Genomic DNA, 27580 nt, shown 5'->3' with positions numbered 1-27580 from the left:
GTTTGAGCAATTCTCCTATCTCAGCCTCCTGAGTAGCTGTGACTACAGGTGCACACCACCACACCTAGCTACGTTTTGTATTTTTAGTGAAGATGGGGTTTTACCATATTAGTTGGGCTAGTCTTGAACTCCTGACCACACACCTCGGCCTCCCAAACTACTGGGATTACAGGTGAGCCACTGTGCCTAGCCAAGATACACATATTTAAGTCTTATGATACCACCAACTTATCTGCTTCCAAAACAGTGGCTGTTTTGATTTATCCTCCCTCTAGCAATGTGTGAGGCATTAGTAAAAATAGTTTAGAGCTGAGACAGCCTGGGTTTGAAACCTGGCTCTGCTACGTTCTCTCTTTGTGGCTTTGAGAGATTTGCCGAACCTTAGCTTCCCCATCTGTGAAATGGGGGCAGTAATAGTACACACCTCATAAGGCTGTGGTGGAGATCTAGCAAGGTAGGAGTGGACATGCAGCACTCTGGACGGTATTTGACACATCAGTGCTGTCATTTCTATTGTTTTATGACCGTTTCCTTATCTTCATACAAATATTTGCAAGTATGAATCTTTAGAAAATCATAGAGCATATTTTCAAATTTCTGGTTTTCCACAGGTTTAACAGCCCCAGAGTTCCATTTATTCTCACTCACATATACATACAGAACAATCAGCCACCATTACAGGTATTCTGGAACCTGACATCAAGTAAAGCAGAAGGCAGCTTCCATTTCTGGAAGGCGGAGAGCCAGGCCTCTCTGTAAGACCAGCAGTCTTGAGCAAGAGTCTGCTCCTTCCTTCTCTTCTCCTCTGGGGTCTCTAGGGCTTGGAGGTGTATGATCTTGGGGAACAGTTCCCATTTTTCCATTTATTTTATACGGAGCCAGTTGGTCCCTGTATAGTTTCCCATTGATGCTGTGATGATTTACTACAAACTCAGTGGCTTAAAACAGAACTTACTTATTTGTTTGTTTGTTTAAACAGAGTTTCACTCTGTCACTCAGGCTGGCTGGACTGCAGTGACATGATCTCAGCTCACTGCAACCTCTGCCTCCTGGGTTCAAGTGATTCTCCTGCCTCTGCCTCCCTAATAACTGGGATTACAGGCAGGAGCCATCACACCCGGCCAACAGCACGTGTTTACCTAACAGTCTCACTGGCCTAAAATCAAGGAATCGACAGGGCCCCATTGCTTTCTTCAGGTTCCCAGTGCGATCTGTTTCCTTGGCTTTTCCAGATCCTGGAGGCCACCTTGGCTCATGGCCCCTTCTTCCTTCTTCAGTGCCAGCAGTGTTGCACCTCTCTGTGTCTTTCCCCAACAGCCACATCTCCCCGTGACTTCTGCCTCCTTCTTGCATACTTAAGGACCCCTGGGATTATGTTAGGCCCACCCAGAGAATCTAGGATAAAATCCCTACTTTAAGGTCAGCAGATTAGCAGCCTTAATGATTGCCATGTAACCTAATACATTTACAGGTTTGAGGGATTCAGACACAGACATCTTTGTGGGGAGAGGGTCATTATTCTCCCTACCACAGGCCCCATGCAGGCCCTTCTCCTTAGGGAATGCCTGAGCCTCACAGGGTGAGAGGCCTGTGAAGCAGATGCTAAATCTGCATCTCAGATAAGGACAACGCCGTTAGAATCAAACAGCCCTGTGCACAAATCACGGCTCTTCCACAAGCCATGTGAACTTGGATGAGTCTGTTTGCCTCTTTGAGCCTGTTTCCTCACGTGTACAATTGGGATGATAATGTGAAGATTATATTTAATGCAAGTAAAATGATGGGTGCATCACACGTCTTAGGGAAGGTGAACTGCTGTTGTTGTTGTTGTTGTTGTTGTTGTTTTGAGATGGGATCTGGCTCTGTCACCCAGGCTGGAGAGCAGTGGTGCAACCATAGCTCACTGCAGTCTTGACCTCCTGGGCTCAGGTGATCCTCCCATCTCAGCCTCATGAGTAGCTGGGACTACAATCATGCACCACCATGCTTGGCTAATTTTTAAACCTTTTGTAGAGATAGGGTTTTGTCATGTTGCCCAAGCTGGTCTTGAACTCCTAGGCTCAAGCAATCCACCCAAATGCTGGGATTACAGGCATGAGCCGCCATGCCCGGCCTCTTAATTGTTGTCATTTAGGATAACTTTACTCTTCCCTGTCTTGGGTTCAGGAATAAGTCTCTGAACCTGATTTTAGCAGTTAGCAGGTAACATTGGTAGTTGTCTTTTACCAGTAAAATGGTAACTTTAGCCTAACCCAGGAGTTCACTGGTATATTGGCTGAATAGATTATTATGTTCTGACCCCCATGCCTCACACTTGACCCAACTAACACCATTCTGCACTCTCGCTTCCCCAGGTTGGTGGTTCGTCAGCACTGCCGAAGAGCAAGGCTGGGTCCCTGCAACGTGCCTCGAAGGCCAGGATGGGGTGCAGGATGAGTTTTCCCTGCAGCCTGAAGAAGGTAGGAAGGAGCTCGAGCCTCTGCTTGCTGGGGAGGACCTGTAGAGTCATCACCCATATTGGGTTGCCTTTTCACCCAATCTCTTCTTTTGGCCTCTGCCTTGGCATCAGCAGTTCACTAGCTCAGGCTCCATAGCCTGTGAACCGAAAACCAGGCCATGGTATTAGGGCTGAGGAGCAAGCCCACCCTCTCTTAGGGGCCTTTATTAGCAACCTAGGTGAGCCTGGCCAGAGCTCAAGCCCTAACCCTTCCATGGGACCCCGAGAGGGGTCAGATCAGCCTGATCCCCAACAACAGTTCACTATTCCTCCCTAGAATTATTCTGGTGGCCAAGGTGGTAGAGCTGCTTCAGCTCATTTGCAAGACATTTGACCCCATCTATTTAAAGGCCTCTACTTTCTCTGTGGGTTTCAGTGGCCCTGACCAGGTGTCCCCCTCCACTCACCCACACACACACATTCCATTGTTTCCCAGAGAACTTCCTACTACCATGCCAGAAATGCTAAGACCCAACCAACTCCCTTTCCCCACTAGAAACATTCCTAAAACTAGGGCATGAGTTCACCTGCACTAACAAACAGGGGTTTTAGGAGCCTGGCCACAGTGGCTCATGCCTATAATCCCAGCACTTTGAAAGGCCAAGGCAGGCAGATCACCTGAGGTCGGGAGTTCAAGACCAGCCTGATCAACATAGAGAAACTCTGTCTTTACTGAAAATACAAAATTAGCTGGGCGTGGTGACGCATGCCTGTAATCCCAGCTACTCAGGAGGCTGAGGCAGGAGAATCACTTAAATCTGGGAGTCAGAGGTTGCCGTGAGCTGGGATCACACCATTGCACTCCAGCCTGGGCAACAAGAGCAAAACTCTGTCTCAAAAAAAAAAAACCACACACACACAAAAACAAACAAACAAACAAAAATACACCGGGGTTTAGGAATCAGACACACCTGAATTTTAATCTCAGCTGTACTACTTACTGGTTGAGTGATCTTGGGCCAGTAATTTAACCTCTCTAAGCCTCAGCCTCCTCATGTAAAAATGGAAACAATGATATCTATATCATGGGATTTTTGAAAGAAAAAAAAAATGAGATCCACATGCAAAGAACCCAGAACAGTAAATGACCAGAAACAGTTATTATTGTATCAGCAGTACCTGACCTAGAGTTGAGTTTTCTTGGCTTTTAGTTGACTGTTATGAGAAAGCACAGAGCCACATAAAACGTATCTTCATCAGATAAGAGGATGAGGAGAAGGGGGATATTCCTATGCTCAAAATTAGCAAAAAATTGACATCGGGTTTTGCATTGAGTACTATTACAGCCAACGCCCCTCAAAGTAAAACATCTGTTGGTTTGCTCTGCATTTGTCGGGCCCGCCAGGCACTAGCGGGTAACATGGGGTTACCGCCAGAATTAACTCAGATGAAGGAGTTAAATTAATCCCTTAGCAATGTACTGCATGGAAACTAGAGCCCCTGAGACAGTTCGCAAGGACCACTCTGAGAGCGCCTCTGTCAGGTACTCATGACTGTCCCCATTTTACAGAGGAGGAAATGGGGTCTGAGAGGCAAGGAGACTTGTCCAGGGTCACACAGCTGGAAGATGAGAGCAAGACCACATTTTCCTGAGTTTGTACGTTTGTTTTCTTCCCTCAGCCACACATAGGACATTTTTATGTTTTGTTTTGTTTTGTTTTTTGAGATGGAGTCTCGATCTGTTGCCCAGGCTGGAGTGCAGTGGCGTGATCTCAGCTCACTACAACCTCCATCTCCCAGGTTCAAACGATTTTCCTGTCTCAGCCTCTCGAGTAGCTGGGATTATAGGTGTGTACCACCACACCCAGCTAGTTTATGTATTTTTAGTAGAGGCGGCGTTTTGCCACGTTGGCCAGGCTGGCCTCGAACTCCTACCATAGTGCTGGGATTACAGGCGTAAGCCACAGCACCTGGCCTTTTGTTGCTTTTTATTTTTTTTTTTTAATTTTTTATTATTATTATTTTTTATAAAGATGGGATTTCACCATGATGGCCAGGCTGGTTTTGAACTCCTGACCTCAGATGATCCACCCACCTCAGCCTCCTGAAGTGCTAGGATTACAGGTGTGAGCCACCACGCCCGGCCTTGTTGGTTTTTTTTTTTTTTTTTTTTTGAGATGTGGTCTTGCTCTGTCACCCAGGCTGGAGTGCAGTGGCATGATCACGGCTCACTGCAGCCTTGAACTCCTGGGCTCAAGTGATCCTCCCACCTCAGCCTAGCACCTCTTTATAATCATGCTAGGAATGGAATTGTGTCTGCTAGAAGCCTCTTCACCCAAGTTCATGATTAATACTGAGGAACTTGGTCTTCCTAAGATGTCTGGGGCTTGGAATAAACTCAGAAATAATGCTATCCAGGGTGGGGACATGTGCTTGGTGCCACCTTTGCCTCTACACATTGTGGTGCTTTCTTCTTACCTCTGCCCTCTGCCCTTCCCCCAACATGCTGCCGTACAGTCTCATGGAGGTATTGGTCTCTGCCCCGGCCCGTGGGCCGCCGCCGGACTCTGGGGGACTTGTATGCCATCAGCTGGCGTCAAGGTGCCTACCTCGGAGTTTTCTTCCCCGTTTGGTGTCTGGAGCCAGGTCCCTGCACTGCATGAGCCTCCCTGCTCTGGGACTGCCCGTGCCTGTTGCATGTGAGAAACAGTGATCTCGTCTGTCTAGTGTGACATGTATGTTGTTGGCATGTGGGTTTGGGAGGAGCAGGCCTGGGGTATTGTTGGCCTTGGGGCTCTAAAGTGTCTCAGGTTAAAAAATGATGCCTGCAGGTTTCTATAAGGCTGAACCAGTGACTGATTCCTTCATTCAGGCTCATTTGACTTGCAAGGGAAAGAAATCCACATAAACCAAGCTAAGCAAAAGGGGAAGTCTATTGACTTATATCACTAAAAAGCCCAGGGAAGGGCTAGCTTCAAGTAGAGCTGGATCCGGGGGGTTGAAACTGTCCTCAGGACCTGGGAATCTCTCACCACCTCACTGTTTGTTGGCACCATTCTCTCGTGATGACAGCAGTTCCAAGTACTGTTTAGGGACATCACCAAAGAAAGAGCTTCTCTTTCGACACAAGTCCTAGGATTGTTTTCAGCTGACCCACTAGGGTCACTTGCCATCCATGAATCCAGTCACAGTGGCTGGGAGTTGCAACACTTTGGGCAGGCCAGAGTCCCATACCTACTCCTTCCCTCCAGGAGGTGGTGAGCTTGGCCTCACTAAGCCATGGAGACAGAGGCTGGTAGCACCACCAGAGGAAGGGCAAATGCACATGAGGGAGGAAGCCTCTGCAGGCATGCAGTCTGCAAGGTCTTCCAGCCTCTGCTTTGTGTGCAATCACTGAGCATCCCATGGATCTCAGAGAGGGACTCCGGTGATAGGAAATCCATCCGTGCAGCTCAGCTGAAGGGTGTGGGCCCCAGGAGTCCAGGCTCATAGGACTGACTGCACTCATTCTGAGACCCAGGTGGCACCCTTTCCTACCTGGACCAAACAGAATTTCTGTGCACCTAGGGTTGGATTCTTCCCTCCACCTCTTCCAGCCCAGCAGGCCAGCCGGCAGCTTCCGTGAAGGAGGGGAACAGCTGACTGTGCTGAGCACAGGATATGTGCAGCTTCAGTCAGCTCACTCCCTACCGAGCAGGTCAGCAGGCTAGATCAATAAATAAATAAACGCCCTGTGTGTTTTCCGCCTCTCTCTGCACCAGCTGGGCAGGCCGCTGACGGCATGTGGTATTTTCCGAAAGAGATAGCATCTGCAGCAGCATATTAACCATGACACCAGGCCACAGCTGGCTCAGGCACTCACCAGGGGCAGAAATGTAACCAAAACAGAAGCGCCCTCTCCTTGCCTTGCCTGGCTCCCTTGAGGCACAAATCCATTTTCTCCATTTCAGCTGCCATAGCAGATAACATTATGGGTGGGAGCTGTTCCTGGCTCTATGGGACACCCTGCCAGGGTGCGATGATGAGTAACTCGCCCCACTGAGCCCAGGCCCTCCAGGGCTACTGTGGGAGGGGACGCAGCTGGGGGCATCTCTCAGGGAGGAGGGTGAGGCCGTAAGGATGGTCCCACGGCTTCAGTGGTCAGGGGGACTGCAGAGAGTGGGGTAGAAGACATTCCAGTCACAAGAATGGAAGTTCAGGCTTTGAGCATGGCTGAATTCAAAGACTTGAACATAATTAATAAAAAGTGAAGAACAATCACCAGCAAGGTAATGAAAATGGTGAGCCGTGTCCTCCCTGGTTTTGATTTCAGCCTGAAACCCTCCACTGCCAAAGTTCAGCTTCTCCCTGAACTCCACCAGCAAGAGCTGGTAAAGAGCCACAGACAGCTTAACCCCCTCTGTGATCAAGGTGGCTCCCACCGGGGCTTCAGGTCTTGCTCATTTATTGCATATTGACTGATTTGCTAAACATTCCAAGCATCATGCACAGTGCTAGAGACATAGGAATGCATAAGACAGACAAAGCCCTGTCTTCATGGCGTTATATTCTAGCAGAGGAAACAGACACACACCTACGAAACACAATAAATAAGCTGGATAATTCCTGGTATGGGTGGGGGGCAATAAACTGGGATAAGGGGGGTGAGAATGCCCTGGATGGAAGTACTGTATAAGGTGGTGGAGGAAGGTGACCTCAAAGCACAGATTGAAGCAGGTGAGGCTGAGTGTGTGGCTCTGAGGGATTTCAGAAGGATAGAGACCTGCCCTTTGTCCTGTGTTCTGTTGCTACCTGCAGGGCCATCCAGGGCTAGGTCGGGGCCAGCGGTGTGCCCAGAACTCTCTGGAGGAAATCTTCCCTCCAATGAGCAAGGCCATCACAGGGATCACAGCCTCCCAGGCCTCTTGGTGTCCTCTTCTGACCCCAGCTTCCTTTTGCCCCCACAGAGGAGAAGTACACAGTTATCTACCCGTACACAGCTCGGGACCAGGATGAAATGAACCTGGAGAGAGGGGCTGTGGTGGAGGTCATCCAAAAAAACCTGGAAGGCTGGTGGAAGATCAGGTACCCGCCACTGCCTCCTGCTGTCACTGGGTGGGTTTGGGGTCACATGGGCTCCGGCTTCACAGAGGTCAGTAAGTGATTGCATCTGGGTGAAATTTCTGCCTGAACCATAAAAGGATACTTCTCCTCTGTGTTGTTTGGCCTCCCTCCCCTTACCTAAAAGTCCATAATAAGCAAAACCTTCTCCAAACAACTGAACTACAGATAGCAGCAACCCTGTTAAGCAAGGCTGGTTTCTACCTCCAGATGTTTCTCATAATGAGTAGTTGAAGACCTAAGCTTCCCCGTGTAAGTGGCAGCCCCCTCCAGCCCCATTCTGAGCACAAGATGGAGTATAAACGTGTCACGTACTGATAATCTGCCTTCATCTCTCAAAGTCCAGTGGTCAAAGCAGGGCATCTGCATTCCAAACGCCTTTCATAGCTTTCAGCTATGTGATGGAATCAGAGCCTCATAGGCAGGCAGGGTGTCCAGCTCATCCTGCCTTGCCTGGGACTTCCCCAGTTTTATTTATTTATTTATTTACTTACTTACTTACTTATTTATTTATTGAGACTGAGACTCACTGTCATCCAGCCTGGAGTGCAATGGCACAATCTCAGCTCACTGCAACCTCCACCTCCCAGGTTCACACGATTCTCCTTCCTCAGCCTCCCAAGTAGCTGAGATTACAGATGAACACCACCACACCTGGCTAATTTTTTTGTATTTTTAGTAGAGACGGGGTTTCACTATGTTGGCCAGACTGGTCTCAAACTCCTGACCTTGTGATCCACCCAGCTCAGCCTCCCAAAGTGCTGGGATTACAGGCATGAGCCACAACACCCAGCTACTTCTCCAATTTTAGTAATAAAAGTCCTGGGAACCCCTCCTTGATCACCCCCAATAGGCAGAGTGTGACCACAGGAAATTAGGGCAAGAGAGGAAGCCAAGGTTCCTGTGATCTAGTGTCTGCACCATGATTGTCTCAGGACATTTGGGCCATTTCCAGGAAGCTGAGCATGTAGCAATACATTCATTCATTTATTCAACAAACACACACCAAGTATGTCTATTGGGCCCAGTCCTGTTCTGGGAGCTGGGGAGTCAGCAGTGAGCAAGACACAGAAGCGCACACCACCCAGTGAAGACAAACCCATACAGGTGGTTGGCCGTGTGTTGGAGGGATGCATGGGGACTTTGGTATACAGAAGAGGGGCTCCTCAGCTTTGGCGTCAGGAAGGCTTCCTGGGAGAGATCTCAGAATTTAAATTTGAAGAAGGATAATGATAGTAATAGTGCATTAGGCTGTTTTCACACTGCAGATAAAGACATACCCAACATTGGGAAAGAAAAGGTTTGATTGGACTTACAGTTCCACATGGCTGCGGAGGCCTCAGAATCATGGCTGGAGGCAAAAAGCACTTCTTACACAGTGGCAGCAAGAGAAAACGAGGAAGAAGCAAAAGCAGAAACCCCTGATAAACCCATCAGATCTCGTGAGACTTATTCACTCTCTCGAGAATAGCATGAGAAAGCAGCCCTATGATTCAATTACTTCCCCCTGAGTCCCTCCCACAACACATGGGAATTCTGGGAGTTACAATCAAGTTGAGATTTCAGTGGGGACACAGCCAAACCATATTAAATAGCAAACATGGGCCGGGCACAGTGGTTCATGCCTGTAATCCCAGTACTTTAGGAGGTAAGGCAGGAGGATCACTTAGGGCCAGGAATTCAAGACCAGCCCAGGCAACATAGCAAGATCCTGTCTCTACATAAAAATCCTTTAAATTAGCCAGGCATGGTGGTGCATGCCTGTAGTCCCAGCTGCTCAGAAGGCTGAGGCAAGAGGATCACTCAAGCCCAGGAATTTGAGGCTGCAGTGAGCTATGATGGTGCCACTCCAGGCTAGGCAACACAGCAAGACCCCATCTCTAAAATTAAAGACATTAATTTTTTTTAAAGCATAACAAACAGCTAGGCACGGTGGCTCACACCTGTAATCCCAACACTTTGGGAGGCCAAGGTGAGCAGATCACCTGAGGTCAGGCATTTGAGACCAGCCTGACTGACATGGAGTAACCCTGTCTCTACTAAAAATACAAAATTAGCTGGGCATGGTGGCACATGCCTGTAATCCCAGCTACTTGGGAGGTCGAGGCAGGAGAATCACTTGAACCGAGAAGTGGAGGTTGCGCTGAACTGAGATCACACCATTGCACTGCAACCTGGGCAACAAGAGCGAAACTCCATCTCAAAAAAAAAGAAAAGGGATAACATTTATTGAATAGTACATTATCTTGCTACATAATAAATTGTCCCAAAACTTAGTGGCTCTGGAATTCAAGAGTAGCTTAATTAAACTCAAGATCTCTCCCGAGGTTGCAATTAGGAAGTCAGTACGGGCTGCGGTCATCTGGAGATTTGACTGAAGCTGGAAAATGGTAGTCAGGATTTCAGAGCCCACTCAGCACTGTACATCACCTCCCATTTTACGTCTCTGTGTCCCCAAACAATGAATGGTGTCACACTGAGGGTGTGGGTTATATACAGCCTGACATCTTCTAATTAGGATATTCCCTCTGAGCACGTATTTTAAGATTGGTAGACACTAAACTGCAGAGTTCTACCTCCTTTTAAATTTGCTTCCAGTCGAGAAAGACCTTTGTTTTTTTTTTGCATTAAAACCCAGTGTTATTTAGTTCTTGAATTAATTCTTGACAAGAGTTTTGGCCCTGCCTTTGGGTCTATTCAGCTTTCCCCAAAGGTCTGGACACCTGTTTTGTGGGTTCTGGTAAACGTTTAACAACCAGCTCTCCAAGGAAAAGTACTATGAGTTATGGTGTTTGCCAGTTGCCATGGTGCAAATACTGCCACTGTGGTCAATTTCAAGCTATCAGTGTGATGTGACTAAACGTAGAGATTAGGAGAGATGTGCCCGACTGGTTGTCACAGCTGGTGTGACTGACTGCAGCACACCCCTGGTCTACATTGACCCCTCTGGTCATTGCTATTAAACTGAAATCTTGCCAGGCAGGGTGGCTCATGCCTGTAATCCCAACACTTTGGGAGGCTGAGACAGGAAGAACACTTGATTTCAGGAGCCTGAGACCAGCCTGGGCAACACAGCAATACCCCATCTCTACAAGAAATAATAATAAATAAACAGCCTGGCATGATGGTATGTACCTGTAATTCCAGCTACATAGGAGGCTGAGATGGGAGGATCGCTTGAACCCAGGAGTTCAAGGCTGCAGTGAGCCATGATGGAACCACTGCACTCTGGCCTGGATGACAGGGAGACCCTAGCTCAAAAACTGAATCTGTCCTGCAGATTAGGTGATGATGACACTCATTGAATTCCCTTTTGGGAGGACACCAAGCTGTTCTGTCAGGTTCTCAATCTGCAGTTTAGTGACGGCCAGCTGACATTTGGCAAGCCCTTAACCTGCTAATCCCATGTGAAAACATGTTTAATCTCCATGTTAACCAGCGTGAACAGCTCCATCTGTCTATGCCACGCTTTGGCCCTAGAGCTGGGGCTGGTGGGAAGAGGCAGCAAAGCACAGACGTTCCAAGCCCAGCCCTTCTGGCTGGGTGGGACTTGGAGGGTACTGTGAGGGGCAGTTAGTAGAGGCCGGGTTGGAAACGCTAAGGGCTTAGGCTTCATCAAGACGAAGTGCATGGTGTGCCAACCTCTGACCCTGGGCAGTCACAACCTAGTCCTGCTCCCTGGGACCTGTCATGTGATTCCCAGTAGGAGCAAGGCTTCTTCCGTTGGGCCTGGCAAAGTAGTTTGACAGCATTCTTCCTACTCCTCACAGGTACCAGGGCAAAGAAGGCTGGGCCCCTGCCTCCTACCTAAAGAAAAACAGTGGGGAGCCCTTGCCCCCAAAGCCAGGTCCTGGCTCACCCACCCACCTGGGTGCCCTTGACTCGGATGGTGTTTCCCGGCAGCAGAACGCAGTGGGCAGGGAGAAGGAGCTGCTCAGCAGCCAGAAGGATGGGAGGTTTGAAGGCCGCCCGGTGCCTGACAGCGATGCCAAGCAGAGTGAGTGATGCCCACCCAAGCTCCCAATGCTCGGGGCCCCCTGTGTGCCAGCTCTGTGCTTAGGGCTCCTCACATCATCCCTCATCCTCACAGTGGCCCAGCTGCCCACCCCACCATCCTCTAGATAAGAAAACAGAGGCTCAGAAACCCCAGGTAACTTGTTGCAGATCTCTCAGCCCGTGAGTTGCAGAATCTGAGTCAAGAGGCATTGCTGGCCGGGCGCAATGGTTCACACCTATAAACCTAACACTTTGGGAGGCTGAGGTGAGTGGATCACCTGAGGTCAGGAGTTCGAGACCAGCCTGGCCAACATGGTGAAACCCTGTCTCTACCAAAAATACAAAAAGTAGGCGGGTGTGGTGGCGGGCAACTGTAATCCCAGCTACTCAGGAGGCTGAGGCAGGAGAATTGTTTGAACCTGGGAGGTGGAGGTTGCAGTGAGCCAAGATCATACCATTGCACTCTAGCTTGGGTGACAAGAGCGAGACTCCATCTCAAAAAAAAAAAAAAAAAGAGCTGTTGCTTTCCTCCCCTAGGTGACATTCTTTCCACTATCTCACGGTGGTCACACTGGCTACTGTTTTTCAAGCACTTTCTACATGCCAGAAACCTTCTAATCAGTCTCATTGACTCCTCCTAGCTACCTTTGAAGGAATTACTACTTTTTCTGTTTAACAGATTGGGAGTCTGAAGGGTGAGAGGGTGTGCCCAAGGCCCCCAGCTAGCGGCTGTCAGCCACAGGGACTTGAACCTGGCAGTGCTGTGCTCTCTATTCCTCCATGTGGCCTTGTTTCTAAGCCAGAGAAAGAAGAAGACGACCCTATGGGGTTTACTCCAGCACCAATGCCTCTCCCATCTTGCTTTTCAAAGCCTCCTCGTGTATATTTCACTATTTAATGTTCCCAGCACACCTGAGAGTAGAGTTCATTACTGTGGTCAGCCTGGTCACACTGGCTACCATACCATGTCTGCATGGGCACGCTGGTGCCCGGGACTCATGCACACTGCCCATGATCCTGTCTTGGTCATGCAGGGCAGTGGACTCTGTCTGTTAAGAAAGGACTTTGAGCTACCCACAGAGCCACCGCCCCTGGCTGGGCTTCTCCCTGCTATTTTTAAGTGGCAATGAATTTCTTCAGTCCCTCAACCAAGCTTCATACTCTGCTCAGCTGCCCTAAGAAGTCACTGATCATGTTTTCTCATGTGCTGTGGTGGGGGTTCTGGCCAGCCCCGAATTTGTGTGCGATTCTTTTTTTTTTTTTTTTTTTTTGAGACAGAATCTCATTCTGTCACCCAGGCTGGAGTGCAATGGCGTGCTCTCAGCTCACCACAACGTCCACCTCCCAGGTTCAAGCAATTCTCCTACCTCACCCTCCCACGTAGCTGGGATTATAGCTACCCACCACTCCCGGCTAATTTTTGTTTTTTTTAAGTAGAGACGGGATTTCACCATGTTGGTCAGGCTGGTCTCGAACCACTGACCTCGTGATCCTCCCACCTCACCCAAAGTGTTGGGATTACAGGTGTGAGCCACCACATCCAGCTCTGTTTGTGTGATTCTAATCTGTCAATCATGGCCAAGAGGATAGGTGTATTCCCATTAAGACCACAGGAGCATATGAAACTCTGCAACCTCAATGTCTTTGTTAGTATAGGTTCAGGCTGGGCACAGTGGCCCACACCTGTAATCCCAGTGCCTTGGGAGGCTGAGGCTGGAGGACCACTTGAGGCCAGGAGTTTGAGACCAGCCTGGGCAACGTAGTGAGACCCCCTATCTACAAAAAAAAAAAATTGTTTTAACTAGCTGGGCATGGTGGCATGCACCTATGGTCCCAGCTACTAGGGTGGCTGAGGTGGGAGGATCACTTGATCCCAGGAGATTGAGGCTGCAGTGAGCTGTGATTGCACCACTACACTCGAGCCTGGGCAACAGAGCAAGACTGTCTCTCAGAAAATAGATAGATAGATGATAGATAAATTCAGATGCTAAAACAAAGAAACTCCCCCCACCACTGAATATACACATATACACACATCCAGTAACAGTGGCTCAAATAATCTAGGAATGTATTTCTTTTTCACGAAACACTCTGTGTATATGTCAAGAGCCGGTATGGCAGCTCCATGCAATCAAGAGTCTTATCACTCTGCATGTGTCTTGTTGTCCTCATCCATCTCATCCAGAATGGCTCACTACTAGTCCAGCCAATGAAAAGCAGTGGGGGAAAAATGGGGGCACAGCTCAGAAGCTACACACTGTCTACTTTGTCTCACATCCCACTGGCCAGAACTGAGTCATATGGCAATACCTGGCTGCAAGGGTGTCTGGGAAATGAAGTCTTTATGTAGGCAGCTAAATGTCTTGGCCAAAACTCTGTTGCTATTTTTTCCAATAGAAGACAGGTAAATGGGAATTTAAGGGATTAGCAATCTCCTCTACACCCCAACTCCAAACTACCCTTCTGTATGAACCCGTGCTGAACTTGGTCAACATTCTGCCTTTAGCCAGGAGCCTTGGACCACTGCAAAGTGCTCATCCTCCTGGCCCTGAGACCCAGAGCTAGGGCAGCCCCCTCCAGAGTATAAACCCCTGAGTCATCAGCCCAAGTGTGTTTGGTTCAGTGTGTTTGTGTGTTGTTGTGTTTGGGTTGTTCTAGAGCACAAAACCAGGGGCAGTTAACATTTGTTGTACACCTGCCACATGCCAGGAGCTTCCCTGATGTTTCCTTTCATCCTCACCGCTGCCCTGGGTGGCACACACTATGCCAGTTCTACAGATGAGGGCCTCGTGGCTCAGAGAGTCCAGTCATCTGTCCAGTGCCAGTAGCCACAAGCCTCAAAGCTGGATTGGGACCCATCTCTGTGTTATTCTGAAGACTTTGCTTTTAGCCCTTTCTGGAGAAGTTTCTTTACTTGAGGACTCACCACCACCCCCTTTCATTCCTGGATAGAAAAGATCCAGAAAAAACTATATCGAGAGAGTCCTGAGCCAAGCATGAGCCACACATGAGCAGCTCCTTCCTGCCCAGGCTCTTCTTGCAGGAAGGGTTGCAGCAGCCGGCAAACGCCTGTGTTCAATCTTCTGCAGGAGAGAATAGATCTGTCCTGGTGCCCAGCTCAGGAATCTCATCTGTAGCACTCTGCACGTGAGTGTAATAAGCTCTCATTTCTCCATAGGATCACCAAAAATGAGGCAGAGACCCCCTCCTCGCCGGGACATGACCATTGTAAGTCGACCCTCGCTACTGGGGAGTGGCCACTGACTTGAAGGCTGTGAAGGGTGTCCACCAGCCCTTCACACACCCCTCGCCCTTCCAGAAATGCTCTCTTGCCTGTCCACACAACAGCCTTGAGAAACAGCCTATATAAATGCTCGTCCCAATCTCAGGTGGAAAGACTGAGGGGTAGGCAGGTGAAATAGTTTGCCCACAGGGCCAGAGTGCTCTTGTGACAGTTGGGCCTTGGGACCTGCTTTCTGCTCCCTGAGCCCTTCTCTGGGTCTTAGATTGGTCTTCTCAGGTCAAGCAACTTGAGGCCCAAGCTGAGGTGAGACACAAATATCATCTGTGTTCATACTCCATCTGTGTCTGCGTTCATACTTCATTTTGGAAAATTCTAGGTACCTTTTTAGCCAGTACTTTGAAAGATGAGTTATTGGGTTTTGGGGGGTTTTTTGTTATTTTTTTTGAGATGGGGTTTGCGCTATCAGGGTTGTATTTTTTTTTAATGTCTGCCATTTCTCAAACACCTGTTGCGTGCCATGCAGTGTGCTGAGTGCCTCACATCATTAACTCATTTAATACTTGAACAACCTCACCAGGTAGACACTGTTATGCTCACTCTACAGGACAGAAAACAGGCTCTAGAAGGGGGTGATTTGCCCAAGGTCACTTCCACTGTCAGCATTTCCAGCCCAGATGGATCTAACCAACAAACCCAAGTTCCCTCCACAACCCTCACTGCCTCTTGTTTCAGAGAATATGGTCTTGCTCCAAATTCTCATGATTGTAACTACATGCCCCGTGTTTCTTCTCATCTCCCTAAAGCTGATGGGCCAGTGAGATCTTACCGGGGAAATGACAATCTGCGTGGTCCTATTTGTGGTGTCCCTTAGAATCCAACTAGGTCCCCAGCACCCTTGTGAGGATGATTGCATGCCCCAGGCCCTCAGTCTCCCCTGGCCTAGGGTCACGGGAGTGCACTTAGCATTGGAGATAACCCTGTCTGTGATCATACCAGCCTCGAGGCCTCAATCTGCCAAAGCCGCCCATCCCGCCTCAAGTAGAGGAAGAGTATTACACCATCGCCGAGTTCCAGACAACCATCCCAGATGGCATCAGCTTCCAGGCAGGCCTGAAGGTCGAGGTGAGTTGGACTGGTGTTCCTTTGCCTACTTGTGGTTCCTGATTCCAGGCATCACCTCCTCCTTCTCCCCTGTCACCTCCTACTTCACTGGGTGGGTGGAGATTAATAGTTTTATAGTTCACATACCATACAGTTTACCAATTTGAAGTGTAAAATTCAGTGGTTTATGATATTCACAGGGGTGCACAACCCTCACCACGATCTAATTCCAGAACAAAAAGAAACCCCTTACCCATCAACAGTCACCTTCTATTTCCCCTCAATCCTCCCTGCCAGCCCTAAGCAGCCACTAATCACTTCCTGTCTCCATAGAAGTGCCTGCTGTAGACATGCCACATAGATGAAATCCCACAGTATGTGGTCTTGTGTGACTGGCTGTGTGCCTTTCCTTACCACCTCCCACCTCCATTCTTGCTTCTCCTCTTTCCTTTTCTTCCCACTCCCTCTGCTTGCTGGCTTTATTCCCTGGATTCTCTTTCTGTGTTTTTCTTTCCTTTCTTCATGGGGTTGGAGCTTAAAGATAGTTCTTTCTCATATTTCCAAGAAAACCTGTAAGTAAGGGGACGGCAACAAGGGCCAGGGTTTGGAATCCTTTAGCAAAGATGGTTCTTGAGACAGTTTCAAAAGCAGGTGAGCCAATCACACGTATCACCAAGTCTACTCTGTCATGCGTAAGAGTTGGTCAGATTCTCCCCATTCCACCTTCGGAGGCAGAGGTTGAATTGATTCATCTCTCACCTCTTCTGTGTCAGGTGCCTTACCTCCTTGATAACTGATCTTCACAGAAGTCCCACGAAGTCAATACCAGCAGCATGGCATTGGTTCATTGGTTGGTTGGTTTTTCTTTTTTTTTCTGTCAGCATGTTTTATAGATGAGACTCAGAGGCATTAGGTAAATTAATTGCCTATAGTAACACAGCTAGTAAGCAATGGAGTTGGGATGTGAAGCCAAGTCTCTCTGTTGTTTTGTTTTGTTTTGTTTTCCTGCTCCCCCCTGGTCTCTCTGGTTTTAAAGCCCACTCTCTTTTCTTTTCCCTCATTCTTGTGATTTTTTTTTTTTTTTTTTAGATGGAGTCTTGCTCTGTCGCCCAGGCTGAAGTGCCATGGCCCAATCTTGGCTCACTGCAACCTCCGCCTCCCAAGTTTAGATGATTCTCCTGCCTCAGCCTCCCAAGTAGCTGAGATTATAGGTGCCCACCATCACACCCAGCTAATTTTTTTTTTTTTGTATTTTTAGTAGAGATGGGGTTTCATCATGTTGGCCAGGCTAGTCTCAAACTCCTGACCTCAGGTTATCTGTCTACCTCAGCCTCCCAAAGTGCTGGAATTACAGCCATGAGCCACCATGCCCGGCTTCTGATCTCTCATTTGCCTTTACTCATAGTAGCTTGTGGCCTCCCTCTAGTAAACCGAAACGCCCGTTTATCATGATTCAGAACACACATGTTCAGAGCTTCTACCACAATACTTTGCATGGAGTGTAAGCTTGACAAATCTACTGATACATCTAATATTGATTATCCTGTTTTCAGTTTCTCACAGAATTAAGTATTAATGTTGTATTTATGAATGGGCTGACAACAACTTGTATGCCTAGCATGGCCTGTAATTTTTACCAGAGCTATCAAGTGTTGATAAGATGCCAGTCTTCCTCACATAAAGAGCTTACATTTATCAGTGGCCTTTCCTGGAGATTCCAGTGGGACTCATTAAGTGCTGCCTGTCAAGTGCATCCCGCTGGCTCAGTAACCTTCGTTCAAATTTAATCACAGGAGCATTACCAAGTGCACAGCATTTATCAAGTGCTGTTGTATGTACTAGCGCTTGAGGCTCCAAAAATTCTATAAGTGGGTGTTAAATTGTTCTTATCATCTTCCTTCTGTGATGTGGAATCTGAGGCACATGGCTTGCCCCAGGCCTCTCAGGCAGTAAGCGGTAAAGCCAAGATTAGAACCCAGGACTGCAGGCCCAGAGCCCAGACTTTGTGTCCTGGCGCTAAGTCTGTGGCTGGCGTCCCTCTCCCAGAGCCATCTCTGCTCCTGCAATTTCTCACCCCAGACACAGCCCTTCTCCAAGCAGGTTCTCTTCTGAGAGGCGAGATTGGGTGACTCTGAAGCCCACCGCCCCGCCCCCGCCCCCCCGCCCCCCCCCCCGCCCCCCCCGCCTTCGACTCTCCTCCGATCGCTGGACTTTCTACACAACCTGCTGTGTGTTCGTCAGCTCTCCTGAGGCTCAGTTCTGCATGTGTAAAGTGAGGTTACAGTCCCCAGCTGAGGGTGTCTTCCAAGTACAGAGACAGCCTACCAGGGAATTGCAGTGTGCATCTCTGCTGGCTGCATAAACAAATACCAGACTGGGTGACGTGGCTCAAACAACAGCAGTTTATTGTCTCACAGTTTGGGAAGCCAGAAGTTCAAGATCAAGGTGTCAGCAGGTTTCGTTTCTCCTGTGTCCTCTCTCCTTGGCTTCTATATGGACACCTGCCCACTCTTTCTCATGCGATCATCCCTCAGCCTCTGTGTGTTTTCTGATCTCCTCTTCTTATCTGGACATCGGTCATATTGAACTAAGGCCCATGTATTAGGCCATTCTTGGATTGCTATAAATACCTGAGACTGGGTAATTTATAAAGAAAAGAGGTTTACTTGACTCACAGTTTGGCATGCTGTACAGAAAGCATGGTGCCAGCATCTGCTTGGCTTCTGGGGAGGCTCAGGGAGCTTTTACTCATGGCAGAAGGCAAAGCAGGAGTAGGCATGTCACATAGCGAGAGTGGAGCAACAGAGAGTAGGAAGGAGACACCACACACGTTTTAAACAACCAGATCTCAAGAGACCTCATTACCAGGGGAAGGACACCAACCCATTCATGAGGGATCCGCCCCCATGACCCAAACACCTCCCACCAGCTCCTACCGCCAACAGTGGGGATTCCATTTCAACGTGAGACTTGGGTGGGGACATACATCCAAACTCTATCAGCCCACCTTAATGACCCATTTTAACTTTAATCACCTCTTTAAAGGCCCTGTTACCAAATACAGTCACATTTGGAGGTATTGGGGCTTAGGGCTTCAGCATATAAATTTGGGTAGGGGGACACAATTCGGCCCATAATAGCAAGCACACCTTTCGCCTGTGTAAATTCAGCCGTGCAGTGCTGGACAAGAAAGAGACAGAACAAGATCTTAAACATGGGTGATTCCACCCACCATTCCATCCAACAGGCGAGTATCCACAGAGAAGTAGAGACGAGATGAAATTCTATTCTACTCCACCAGCCCCATGTCCCTTGTTTATAAACAGGAGCATCTCTTCGAGCTGAATATAATTCCTGTGTTCAAAGACAGGTATTTTTCAGGCCAAGTGCAGTGGCTCACACCTGTAATCTCAGCACTTTGGGAGGTTGAGGCGGGCAGATCACTTAAGGCCAGGAGTTCGAGAGCAGCCTGACCAACATGGTGAAACCCTATCTCTACTAAAAATACAAAAATTAGCCACGTATGGTGGCACACACCTGTAATCCTAGCTACTTGGGAGACTAAGGCATGAGAATCTCTTGAACCTGGGAGGTGGAGGTTATAGTGAGCTGAGATCATGCCACTGCACTTCAGCCTGTGTGACAGAGCAAGACTCTGTCTCAAAAAAAAAAAAAGGTAGGTATTTTTCATATGTTGTGGCCTCTATAAACACTAGCTAACTTCTTCATCTGAGAAGCTAGTATCCAGGGTAGCTTTGGCTTTTGCGTTCTCTTTAGAATTATAACAGGCACTGCCGGTGCCCTGATCCACCTGAATTCACCTGTGCCTACACACAGGTCCCTGCAAGCTGACAGCTTCCCAGAAGGGGAGAGGAGTCAATGCCCTGGGTAGAGAGGGGCCGGGAGTTAACAGATAAATGCGCACCTCCCCAGAGGGACCATTCTGAGGCACTGGCTTCGTCGTCTCTCTGAGGGTCCCCGGCAGATCAAACCCCATGGCCCAGATCAATAACTTGCTCATAATTGGCCTCCCTCCTTCCCTTCTTTCTCTCTCTACTTCCTTACTTGTATTTCTTAGGACCAACTCAAATTAAGTACCTATACCCGGCCAGGCGTGGTGGCTCACACCTGTAATCCCAGCACTTTGGGAGGCTGAGGCAGGCAGATCATGAGGTCAAGAGATTGAGAACATCCTGGACAACATGGTGAAACCTCGTCTCTACTAAAAATACTAAAATTAGCCGGGCGTGGTGGGGTGCACCTGTAGTCACAGCTAGCTACTCAGGAGGCTGAGACAGGAGAATTACTTGAACCGGGAGGCAGAGGTCACAGTGAGCCAAGATCATGCCATTGCACTCCAGCTTGGTGACAGAGCGAGACTCCATCTCACACACACACACACACACACACACACACACAAGCACCTATACCCCAGTCCACGTCTCATGGAATGCTTTAGGGGGAATTCAGTTAGACAAGAATCTACCCCCAGGTAAAATATTCCTAGAACATGGTAAGATCTCCATTGGTGGTCCCCTTGTACTTGCAGGAGGAGCTGCTAAGTACAAAGTGACAGCTTCTAGAGCTCCAGTTGGGTTCTCCCAAACCATCCCATCTGCTGGCTGTGGCATCGACCCAAGTGCCTTTCTCTATCCTCCCTTGCAGGTGATCGAGAAAAACTTGAGTGGCTGGTGGTACATTCAGATTGAAGATAAGGAAGGGTGGGCCCCGGCAACCTTCATTGACAAGTACAAGAAAACCAGCAATGCCTCGAGACCCAACTTTCTGGCTCCCCTGCCCCACGAGGTGACCCAGCTCCGGTCGGGGGATGCAGCAGCGCTAGAGAACAGCATGGGCAGTGAAGCCACGGGCCCCTCCCGGCCCCTGCCTGAGGCACCACATGGAGCCATGGACTCAGGGTTGCCATGGTCTAAAGACTGGAAGGGCGGTAAGGAGGTCCTGAGAAAGACCTCTTCAGACATGTCTGCGTCAGCAGGCTATGAGGAGATTTCAGACCCCGACATGGAGGAGAAGCCCAGCCTCCCTCCACGGAAAGAATCCATCATCAAGTCGGAAGAGGAGCTGCTGGAGCGGGAGCGGCAGAAGACGCAGCAGCTCCGGGGCCCCGCCCCCAAGCCTCCGGGCATGATTTTGCCGATGGTTCCAGCCAAGCACACCCCTCCAGCCCGGGACAGTAGGAGGCCGGAGCCCAAACCTGACAAAAGCAAACTGCTCCAGCTGAAAAATGACATGGGGCTGGAGTGTGGCCACAAGGTCTTGGCCAAGGAAGTGAAGAAGCCCAACCTGCGACCTGTCTCCAAATCCAAAACTGACCTGCCGGAGGAGAAGCCAGAAGCTACTCCCCAGAATCCCTTCTTGAAGTCCAGACCTCAGGTTAGGCCAAAACCAGCTCCTTGCCCCAAAACAGAGCCACCTCAGGGTGAAGACCAAGTCGACATCTGCAACCTCAGGAGTAAGCTCAGGCCTGCCAAATCCCAGGACAAGTCACTGTTGGATGGGGAGAGCCCCCAGGCAGGAGGGGGTCAAGATGTGGCCTTCAGCCGAAGCTTCCTCCCAGGAGAGGGGCCCGGCCGAACCCAGGAAAGGACAGGCAAACCAGATGGGCTCAATCCAAAAGAGATGTCCTGCAGAGCCTTTCCAAGGCCAGCCAAGACCACCGATCCTGTGTCTAAGAGTGTGCCTGTTCCTCTCCAAGAGGCTCCCCAGCAGAGACCTGTGGTCCCACCCCGGAGACCACCCCCTCCGAAGAAAACCTCTTCGTCAGCCGGGCCTCTCCTAGAGATCAGAGGTCCACAGCGTGAAGCCCACGAAAGCAGGGCCGCTCCCACCCCAGGCCATGCTCTCCAAGTCCCTCCAAAAGCCAAACCTTTTCTCTCCAACTCTTTCGGGGGCGAGGATGATATTCGAAGCAAAGGCAGCCTGGGCCCACGGGGGACCGGCAAGATTGGAGAAAACTGGGAGAAAGCAGCTGTAGCCTCCGTCCCCAGTGCCGATGGCCTGAAGGACTCTTTGTATGTGGCCGTGGCCAGCTTTGAAGGAGACAAAGACACCAGCAGCTTCCAGGAAGGGACGGTGTTTGAAGTCCGGGAGAGGAATAGCAGTGGCTGGTGGTTCTGCCAGGTCCTGAGTGGAGCCCCTTCTTGGGAAGGGTGGATTCCTTCCAACTATCTTAGAAAGAAGCCGTAGCCAACTCCCTTTCTGCCTCGAGGGCCTGCTGGTCCTTGCTGGCTTTACCACATATTTAATACACCTCTTAATTTATCATTCTCCACGCAGCTTCCAAGGCAGACAGACTCTGGGATACCATGGCTTCTTGCCTCCCCTGGGCAGAGAGTTTCAGATTCCTCGAGTGCCCCTGGGTCTGATCCCTCCCATCACAGCATTCCTGGAGGCTCAGCAGCCACAGACCTTGCTTTGTGTCCATGTCAGCATCCCTGCCTTAAGAGAACTCCTGGCCAATGGCATTGCCACCCAGCAGTGGGACCAGGACTCTCCAAGGCCTCCAGGACTGGAGCCCATCACCTGGAGAAACTCCAGCAAGGGTCTCATGGCTTGGACATGGCACCGTGAGGGGCAGCCCACCCAATCCTTGATGACTTGCTCCAACTTCATGTTTCTAAAAGCCCAGAGGCTTTATTCACTCTCCCTAAAATCCCTGGTGCCAGCAAGACCGTTGTCCTGAAGAAGTCCATTCCATTGCCAGTCCCAGGGAAAGTGTCCTCCCCTTGGCCTCAGGCCTGTGCGCCTCTGAGGTTCCACTGGATGCAGCTCCCCCAGGAGTGGGTCTGAAAGTCCGCTTGGCAACCCTGCCTCCCACCTTCTCTATCTTGGGACCATGGTCAGCCCTGAAGGGTGGTTCCAGCCCCGCGCATGCCATACTTTCCTGCTGTAGGCTCCAGTCCCGCTGGGGCTTCTCAATAATAATTCCCTCCCCAGCTTCAAACATTTCATTTTTGCCTACCTAAAGCAAGAATCTCAAAGTCTGTTTGAGTAAGAGGCCCACTCACAAGTCGTGCCCTCGTGAGCACCCTTTTGCTGAGTGACTCGGTGGTGCCAACCACTGTACTTGGCACTTTGCATTCATGTTTTGACCCTCACAACCTCCCTTGTGATATTATATCCCCTTTATAGATAAGGAAACTCAGTCCATGTGAAAGGGACACACCAGCCAGGAAGAAGAGGGAAGATGATTTGAGTCCAGGCCTGCCTGACTTCAATACCTGTGCCTTCCCCTCTATAAAAGGCAAACCAGGCAGGAAAGAGATAGAAGCCGGCTAGGTGCCAGAGCAGGTGGCCAAGTGGCTTCATTGTGGTGGGGGTGAGGGGGCCTTCGTGGCTGCTCCCACACCCACCATCCCTCTGGCCCACAGCAGCTTATACCAAAGGCTGTCCTGGATTCAATAGCTGCGTCTTCATATCAGGAGAATGCCAGGGTCCTGGTGGTTGGCACAGAGCCCTGTTCCCTGCTTCTAAGCTGTTGCCCATGGGGAATAGAGCTGATGGAGCAATGGGAGCTGAGATGGCCTCACAGGCCGGCCTCGAGGGGCTAAGCATAGCATGCAGCAGTCCCATAAGGAGACAGGGCACCCAGGGCCAGGCAGAGCTGCTTCCTGCACCTCTCTGGCATTTGTCTTTTTTTTTTTTCCTTTTTTCATGCACCTACAAGTCTGTTTTCTCCCTGGATGAAGCCCAGGGCAGATGTGGTCATCTATCAAACTGAGGCATGGAGAGGCATGGCTGAGTCACTGCAAAAACAAAATCAGGACCCAGCATTTCTAGCTTCCAGCCCAGAGTAAGAGCAGAGCAGAACTCCTTCCCATTCTACCCAACCGAGGTAGCCCTGCCTCACCCGAGATCTCCAGTTCACAGTGTTCATCTGCTGAGATACTTTTGGACCCACAAACCCAGTGTTTTGGGGGGATGCTCACTGTCTACGTGCAGTGCCAGAGGTTTTCTGGAACAGCCTTCTTCTGTCCCGCCACCCAGCTCTACCCCCTGCCACGTGGGCACTGGCTGCTTCTGCATGAGAAGGAGCTTCCTCTGCTCACCTGTAACATCTTTAGTCCCTTCCTCCAGTCGGCCTGCAAATTCCACTCCCCAGAGAGGCTTGGGCAGGGCCCTGAGGCATCTCTTGCAGGGCCCACTTGCCCCTGTGCCCAGAATCTTGGGGACAGATGGCAGCCAGGGGAAGAAGGGAGGCAGGGAAGGTCTGCCACCACTTGAGGGTCCCCCGCGAGAGGTGGCCCCATGGCAGCTTTCCTGAGTTCTTGATCCACTTTGGTTTAAACAACTTTTGTGACGCTATGTGGGATTTGACTACATTTTTTTTTTTTTTTCAGATAGGGTTTCACCCTGATGGCCAGGCTGGTCTTGAACTCCTGTCTACATTTCAAAAGGCAAAACTCACGGTTGTTTTTTTTGTTGTTGTTGTTTTTTTTCTGATTTGCTCTTTGGCTTTCAGTGACATTTTCAGGTATTTTGTGAGTGCCTACCATGTGCTAGGCACTGAGTAGACAGATGTGTGTGGCTCCATCCCTAGCTGGAAGAGCTTTGAGTTCTGTCTGCTGACTTCACTGAAGGAGTTTCTCTCTTGCCTCATTCCTTCCTCCCAGGGGTCAGCTGGGTAGAAACAGACTTGCCCCACCTTCCTCTGGGCAGAACGTGTTCCTGCAAATGAAAGAATCTGCCTTTCTTTTTTGCTATGATGATAACTATTACTGTGACATGAACTGTAGGTACTGAAGCCACATTCCTCTCTGTTCACTGTGCTCTTGGCGGGTCCTGTCTATGTCCTGAGGACATCTGTGTCCAGCTCCTTTTCCTACAGTGCTAGACACTTCCCCAGGGAGTGGCAGTGGGTTGGTCTGGATGGCCAGTCACTCTCCTCGCTTTCCTCACCTGGGACTTAGGTTTACCCCATCCAGGACTGTGGTCGCTATTCTTTGAACAACTGACAGGACATACGCAGAACTCTCCTGGGGTCATGGCTCTAGAAGGTGTCCAGGCCCATCGTGACAGCTGTGCCAAGCACCGGGCCGGTGACCAGTGCCCAAACACACTCCTTCCTTTAATCCTTGCAGCAATCCTGTGAGGCGGATAGGACCAGCCCTGATCTATAGTGAGAAAATTAAGGTTCAGAGAGAGAGGTCACATGGCCCAGCCTTGTCCAAATAGTGGCCAAGCTGGGACTCAGATCTAGGGTTTGGGTTTCTTTATCCTTTGCCCACGACTTTTCCTCTGCCATTCGCAGGGAAATGTGCGTAGGGCTTCCAGGGAATCAAGTGACCCTCCCTCTGAATTTTGGTGTCTGTTCCCTCCACCTCTTGGTCACACATTTCAGTAGGTCACAGGCCAAATGGCAGCCCAAAAGGTGGGCAAATATTTTTTTTTCCTTCCCTTCACCCCTGCTTACCACCACAATTGTGATGACAATCTACCTTACATCGAAGGGCAAAGGGACAGCTGGTGGTACCTCCAAAAATTTGGAAAATCTGAGTCTTAGGACCACCTCTCGATAAAAGAAGCCTTTGCTCACGTTTCTTTGCTCAGAATCTTTCTTTACCATTTGGTGGTGTATATCCTTGTCTCGGCTGAGACTTGGGAGAGCCGAGCTCCAGCTTAAACCGCTTTTAATGGCCCTTCCCTATCTGGGGACTGTCAGAGCCCATGCCAGGTTACAGTAGTCATTTTAAACCTCTACCAGAGAATCCATTTCCAAGGCAATGTTCTTGGCCTTAAAATATTTGTGCCTGCTGGGGATTTTATTACCAGGTAGAAAATGGGGGAACACCTGTGCCACATTAAAAAGCAGGTGCTGAGTATGCCAGGACTTGGGAAGGACCTTAGGCTGAGGAGTGGACAGTCTGGTATTTAGCCTCTCCCAGGTACCCCTCACAGAGTGGGAAAAAGAAGAAACTGCTCCTGCCTTCCAATAGCTGGCAACTTGGCATCAAGAAAAAAAACATTAGACCGGGTGTGGTGCCTCATGCCTGTAATCCCAGCACTTTAAGAGGCCAAGGCGGTTGGATCACCTGAAGTCAGGAGTTCGAGGCCAGCCTGACCAACATGGAGAAACCTCATCTCTACTTAAAATACAAAATTAGCTCAGTGTGGTGGCGCATGCCTGTAATCACTGCTACTTGGGAGGGTGAGGCAGGAGAATCACTTGAACCCGGGAGGCAGAGGTTGCAGTGAGCCGAGATCGCACCATTGCACTCCAGCCTGGGCAACAAGAGTGAAACTCCGTCTCAAAAAAAGAAAAAAAAAAAAAATTGTAGCTGGGCTCCTGTCCTTTCATTGTGCCCAGGTGTCTTACATGTTGGGTTAAGCTGCCCCCATGGAGGCCGTACCCTTCTCTTTGGACTGTGACAATGGACACCAAACAGCCTGAACCATGCGTGGCAGTCTTATCCCCCAAGGGTTGTCCAGGCCCAATGTGCAGGGCTTTTGTATAGACTGCAGACAGCCATACCTCACCACAGACCAAAGATGACCTCGTGTCAGACTGTGGGCTGATGAGAGGTAGAGCAGCATGCATGGAGGCCTGAGGGTGCAGGGCACCCTCCCTTGGCCTGGAGGAATTGCTCCTAACTAGAATAAGTTTCCACGAGGGTCCCAGGCAGAACCGCTGAGCTAGCCCTGGAGGCTCCACAGTCCTTGCCAGCTCATAAACCTCCTTCAGAGCACCTTTCTACAGAACGGACTGCCCAGCTCCGTAGGGTGACGTCTGGTTTCTGGTGCTATCCTGCCACGTTATCGAGCTCCTCTTCGTGTTTCAACATTCCATCTTCCCGTTTCTATCCTTGACTCAAAAGTAAGCCTTTTTAGCTGCAATCAGGGATGAGGGGCTCGAACTCTTTTGTCCTCAGAGAGGCCAACCACAGTGCCACAGCCAGTAGCCTTCACTTTCAGATGTCCTATTCATGTAAAAAAGCATATGCCCCACCAGGCTTACATCAGCAATAAGCAATTCCAATGTAACAGTGGTGTCCATATTTTACCCCAGCGTGTGCCCTTGTATGCCTTTGTGCCCGTGTAATTGTTGTTAGCACTCCTTTCACTTAGAGGGGTGATGATAAACTATGGTCACCTAGACTACAACCCATATTTCCTGCTTTGGGGAGCTTCCAAGTAACAGGTCATTTCTTATCTCCCTCTGGGAACAGTGGGCACTGCCCACCACCTCGTGTCTGCTTATAGGATGACGCTGGAGACCCCCGTGCTCTACCCTCTTGGCAAATTGGCATTCTGGTGGTGGCTTTTGTTTCCTTTAACACTTTAAATAAACGATACATAGGATATGAGGGGAGGGGTGAGAACAACTAGCTGTAGCATGTATAGGCTATATACTTTACCATTAGACTTTTTTTCCCTTTTTTTTTTAAATAAAAGTGCTTGACTGGTTTCAAGCTTCATTGAGAAGATGCAGTGTCTGTGGATTTTGTTTAGCAAGAGAAAGTGTACATAGCTTTGCGCCCTGGGGTCTTTGGGATCCAGGAACAGAAACGTATGCCAACTGTGTCTGAGCACTGCCAAGAAATATAAGTGACCCCTCTCTGGGCCATAGTGCACCTTCATTCTGTTATCTACAGTGTCCTCAAACCAGGACTCAAACCAAGCTTTCCCCAAAGCTTCCTTTATGTCCAAAGAATGGTGAACCTCTTGCTGCCATTGCCTCCTGA

At 49.6% G+C, this 27580-nt stretch overlaps 1 protein-coding gene across 4 annotated transcripts in view; it reads left to right on the top strand.

The window, feature by feature from the left end:
- Nucleotides 1-27314, top strand: part of SH3PXD2B (SH3 and PX domains 2B) — a 115501-nt gene extending 88187 nt beyond the window's left edge. For 2 of the 4 annotated variants that reach the window (XM_054251750.2, XM_035290523.3), the window contains exons 8-14: nucleotides 2355-2459; nucleotides 4955-5038; nucleotides 7384-7501; nucleotides 11308-11534; nucleotides 14712-14761; nucleotides 15774-15899; nucleotides 20544-27314. In XM_054251750.2, the coding sequence (XP_054107725.1) occupies nucleotides 2355-2459; nucleotides 4955-5038; nucleotides 7384-7501; nucleotides 11308-11534; nucleotides 14712-14761; nucleotides 15774-15899; nucleotides 20544-22085 (2252 nt within the window). In that variant the 3' untranslated portion in view covers nucleotides 22086-27314. The remainder of the gene's footprint in view (nucleotides 1-2354; nucleotides 2460-4954; nucleotides 5039-7383; nucleotides 7502-11307; nucleotides 11535-14711; nucleotides 14762-15773; nucleotides 15900-20543) is intronic. The other 2 variants (XM_017969674.4, XM_002744576.7) reach the window with 1 other exon arrangement.
- Nucleotides 27315-27580: the final 266 nt, after the last annotated feature.

The sequence above is a fragment of the Callithrix jacchus genome, chromosome 2 (genome assembly GCF_049354715.1).
Source record: "Callithrix jacchus isolate 240 chromosome 2, calJac240_pri, whole genome shotgun sequence".
NCBI classification, from domain to species: domain Eukaryota; kingdom Metazoa; phylum Chordata; class Mammalia; order Primates; family Cebidae; genus Callithrix; species Callithrix jacchus.
This window is presented reverse-complemented; position numbering and strand designations above follow the sequence as displayed.